Source organism: Ochlerotatus camptorhynchus, unplaced genomic scaffold (assembly GCF_037179485.1).
Source record: "Ochlerotatus camptorhynchus isolate MF236.1 unplaced genomic scaffold, CSIRO-AGI_Acam_v1.1 ptg001044l, whole genome shotgun sequence".
In the NCBI taxonomy this organism is placed as follows: domain Eukaryota; kingdom Metazoa; phylum Arthropoda; class Insecta; order Diptera; family Culicidae; genus Ochlerotatus; species Ochlerotatus camptorhynchus.
Window position 1 is genome coordinate 45063 of NW_027041461.1, and position 5082 is coordinate 50144.

General features: G+C 40.5%; 1 protein-coding gene across 1 annotated transcript; it reads left to right on the plus strand.

Annotated features, from left to right (window-relative positions):
- The first annotated feature begins 549 nt into the window (after positions 1–549).
- Positions 550–1434, plus strand: LOC135715938 (uncharacterized). Its single transcript, XM_065238870.1, has one exon. It carries the CDS (start codon positions 550–552, stop codon positions 1432–1434), a length of 885 nt encoding a protein of 294 aa, XP_065094942.1.
- The last annotated feature ends 3648 nt before the right edge of the window (positions 1435–5082 follow it).

Sequence of the window (5082 nt, forward strand, 5' to 3'; positions counted from 1 at the left end):
CGAAGTTGAATTTCGCGTCGACCAACCTCTGGAGTGACTCGACAATTGGCATGGATCAGAAAACGTCCTCAAGTATTGCACACCTACTTTTCGAATCGAGTTAGTGAAATTCCGAACCTAACCCTGAATTGCAGCTGGCGCTACATTCCCACACACGAAAATCCAGCCGACTCGATATCCCAAGGAGAGCAACCGAAGAAACTTGTGGAATCTAAGTTGTGGTGGAATGGTCCACCTACGTTCAACCATGCAGTCGTCGAAACGATAGAGGAAGATGAGATCCCGGATGAAGAACTTCCAGAAATGCGGACTGGTGTTGTACTGGCTTTATCTGCACCTACTGAACGAATGCAGATTTTTGACAAGGTGAGTAGCTTCATAAAGGTTGTGCGTTGCATGGCCTACTTGGTGCGCTTTGTAAATTACATCAGGTCCAAGAAGAAACAGGTGGTGAAAGGACCGCTCACTGCTAAAGAGGCAGAGAAGGCGACTCTCTTGATAGTACGCTTGGTCCAACATGAAATGTTCTAACCAGAAATTGCTGCACTGATGGACGGTGCTGAAACGAAGCATCGACTAAATGGATTGAAGGCGTTCTTGGACACCGAACATGGTATTCTACGAGTTGGAGGGCGTATCAAACGAGCTTTCATTCCATATGATAGCCGTCATCAGATGCTGCTCCCAGCGAAGCATCCGATCACCGAAGCACTTGTACTATACTTGCACCAGGAGAACTTGCACATCGGGCAGAAGGGTCTGCTTGCGATCGTTAGACAACGATACTGGCCACTAAATGTGAAAACCATGATTCGTAAGGTGATTCGGAATTGTGTACCGTGTTTCAAAGCGAACCCGCTTAAGACGACACAAATGATGGGTGACTTACCGTCTTATCGCATCCGACCTGCTTCAGCTTTCTCAAATACCGGCGTTGACTATGCCGGACCTTTCTGGATCAAGTCGTCATCCACTGCGCGTAAGCCACTTATCACGAAGGCCTACGTGAGCTTGTTTGTGTGTATGCAGACGCGTGCCATACATCTTGAATTGGTCTCTGATCTGAGACGATTCACAAGCCGACGTGGATACCCGAAAACGATGCGTTCCGATAATGTGACTAACTTTGTCGTGGCTAAAACCGAACTCCACGAGCTGTGGCTGCTGCTCCGTAATCAGTGTGCCTTAGGAAAAATCACGAGCTACTGCACCGGTAAAGGGATCGAGTGGTCGTTCATACTACCACGGAGCCCCCACTTTGGTGGCATTTGGGAGACTGGTGTAAAGCAGGTGAAACATCACCTGACTCGAATTGTCTGTCATCGGAAGCTCATCTATGAGGAATTGTACACCACACTAACGCAAATTGAAGCGGTTCTTAATTCACGGCCACTAGCGCCATGTTCAGATGACCCAACGATTACACAGCCATAACACCAGCACACTTTTTGATTGGACGTGAGATACAAGCTGTAGCTGAACCGTCGTACTTGGATTTGAAGCAGAATTTTCTCTCAAGATGGCAGTTGGTGCAAACTATGGTTCAGCATTTTTGGAAACGGTGGACAGCGAAATATTTACCGGAACTCCAGAGTCGAGTAGAATGGTTGAGAACGAGGAAGATTTCGAAGGATGCTCTAGTTCTGCTCGTGGATAAGAACACCACACCTCTGCAATGGGCATTAGGAAAGATTATAGCAACATACTCTGGCAATGATGGCGTGACACGCGTCGTTACGGTGAGAACTGCGAATGGAGTAGAGTTCAAGCGGGCAGTAACGGAGGTTTGCTTGCTACCGTTAGACCAGGAGAATTGAAATCTACATTTCAACGCCGGGAGGATGTTCGACTACTTGAGCATCCCTAGTATACACACGATCAACAACCGTAAGCACACCCTGTACACCAAACGCAAACAGACAATAACAAGAATACAACATTGACGTAAAATCTTTCTAGAGGACGAGTCGCGTTTTTTCTCTTTTCGGAAGGAAAATCCGGATTCCGAATTCCCGATAAATACAGTCCACTTATTCGTTTACACTATATTTTTATCGCTGTCAGTTTTTCGGAAGTTGGAAAAAAATGACGTCATCCGAAAAGCAACGTCGCGAATTGATTTTGCGCAAGCACCTGGAAAAATCCTCAACTCTCTCATCGGAAAACAACTCGGAATCGTGCAGTCAACGGTAAGTCGTGTGATTAAACATTACTGCGAAACTCTGAGCATCGAACGGAAGGAGAAATGCGGTCAGAATGGATGTTCTATTAGTGATCAGGATCAGGCATGAAAAATCATTTACATTCATTTCATGCATTCATTCACATTCATTTACCTCTAATTTTTTTCGTCAACAGCATTCCGCAAAATGTTTTTTTATAGCATTAGTAGCTTTTATTATTAGCTACAACTTTTGCCCATAACTCAAATCTGTATCTCTTATGCATGACGAATTAGAGCGGGCAGAACTTGTTACTGTTTTTCAGTGAATGTAAAATACATTCACTGAAAAACAGTAGTGGCTTCTGCTCGCTTTGGTTCGTCATGCATAAGAGATAAGGATTTGAGTTGTTAACAAAAGTTGTAGGTAATAGCAAAACCTACAAAAGTTCCATACATCATTTTGAGGAATTTTGTTGATGAAAAAAGTTAGGGGCAAATGAATGTAAATGAATGCACGAAATGATAGCAAATGATTTTCCATGCCTGATCAGAAACACAAGCGTGTCGTGAAAGCGTTTAAGCGGAATCCCAATGCTGCCGTGGCTACCGGGACTCTAAACGTGGAGATCTACCTCAAGGAGTGTCTACAGAAGCGTCTGCTTCCTCTGTTGAAGCAACACGAGGGCCCTATGATCTTCTGGCCGGATCTAGCTTCGTGCCACTATTCAAATGTTGTCCTGGAATGGTACGAAGCTAACGGGTTCACTTATAATTGCGATTTTTCGCGAATGATTTAATTTATTTTTAAATTGTTAGATTGATATCATCTATTACCTGCAATATTGCCGAATACACAAAACCGATCGGAAAAACAGTTTTCGAGTAAAAATTTTCTGAAGATAAACTTGATATTTTTCTATACACTGAGGCAAATAGACCAAAGAATTTCATAAGGCTCGACTTATGAACAACATATATGAATTTCATAAGCGTGACTTATGAATGATTTTCCGGTAACATGAGGTAGCTTTTATACGCCTTTAACCATTTCATTTTTCCAAGCGTTGAAAGACGAGTGGTCTACGCACGGGCCCCCTAACCTCAACGTCCATTTTTCGGTTTCAGTCTGCTCCGATTTATTATTTTTTTGTCAACATTATTTTTCATAAGGCGAATCAATGAAATTCACACTTATTTCTTATGGCTAAAATTCATAAGTGTTTCTTATGGAATTCTTACGTTCTTTTGCCTGCGTGTATGCCCTTTTCAAAAATAAGGCTGGATTAAAAAAGGGCATTGTCGTTCATAAGGAACGTTTCCGCAAATTTTCAAATAAATCAAAAAAATACAAAAATAAACCGATTTGCGAATTTGTATGGAATTGTTCTATTACATCCAAGAGGATGCACTTCAATAATGTCAAAAATCTCATGTATTTTTTATGGCCACAACAATAAACAAATGCCGTAAAAGCAGCGTAATGTCAGTTCATGCACTGTATTAATGATAATGTTGTCCTTTTTGGCAAGTAATATTAAACACTAATAAAATTCCACACATATTGATTGACGAATTTCCATGGGAAATTCCATATGATTTTCATGTCATCGCACATAAACAGAATCCACCCAGAAGCACACATGACATTTATGAGTCAAATTAATAGTATATGTGGTTACACATGGCTTTTATATGTACACATATTAAGTATGTGTCCGAAACATAAATATAATTTGTTGATAACATTGCAAAAATTCATGTGTGGGACACATAAAAACAATGTTTGAAATTTTATCAGTGCACCATATTTTCGACACGATTGAAGTGCAGCCACTTTGATGTGATATTAAAATTAATTTTTTGCTGTGCATTAAGTTACAAAATGGAACACATGTTTCCAATTCTGAAATAGTGCAGCCTGTAAATTTGAGCATTATATTCTACTATCAAAGTTACCCGTATTATCAAAGATATCCCGTTTTACGGTACTCTATTCCACAAGCCATATTTAAAACATTATCAGTTTGGCTGGTGTTTGTTTTACATGTAGAAAAGTGCTTGAGATTGGAGTTTAAAATTACGTTATTAATAATGGGAAAAATTAACTAATACAGGGACCTGGAGTACTTGCCGACTTCATTAATATAAGCCTGCCTCCATTGATGTTTAAGAGCAGTTTAAAAAGCAAAATTTGTATGGATTTATTTTTATTAATATAATCAAAAACAAGCCTTTTTTAGTTTCTCGGACAGGATCTTAGGAAAAAAATTATAGTAAGGTTTGAAGCAATGAGAAGTATATAAACACACCTTTTATTAGTGGGTACGGACAGATCTATCCCGATCCACGAGAGTGTGAGCGAAAAAAATATAAGAATGTTTATGTGCTTTCAAAAGCGCTTTTTTTTCTGACCACTCTTCTTAGGCTATGGCCACTACCGTAGGCTATAACGATCACTAAGCAAGAAAGAGCAAGCAGTAGGACATTCCATGTTCGCTTCGGATTTTTTTTTTCGTAGCTTCTGAAACCATCTGCCACTACTCTGTGTGTGAGTATCTCGTTTCTTGGAACACATTGCGGTTGCCTAGAGTCTTTGTCACCAACTGCAATAACTCTCCTCATTCGACGTACTGCATCTGACCAATACAATCCCATTCTCAAGCCAACTGTGGTGATCTCCGACCTCTCACGTTTTAGTGACCGATAAAAATGTCTTTCTTTTCTTCGATTGTAATTATATGTCTTCGTGAGAGTTTTGATTTTTTTTTCTCCTAACGTTAACGGTTCCGTCGAATGGACACGCTAGGACAAAACCTTCTCCTTTCTGGTCCGATTTCTCCCACTTGCATTGTATGCGTGTCAATAGTAAGAGGAATGATTGCTTGAGCGAATTTGTATGAGTGGTTTATGTGTTCAAA

Coding starts and splice junctions, on each gene's coding strand:
- LOC135715938 (XM_065238870.1), top strand. CDS start 550: ATGGACGGTGCTGAAACGAAGCATCGACTAAATGGATTGAAGGCGTTC.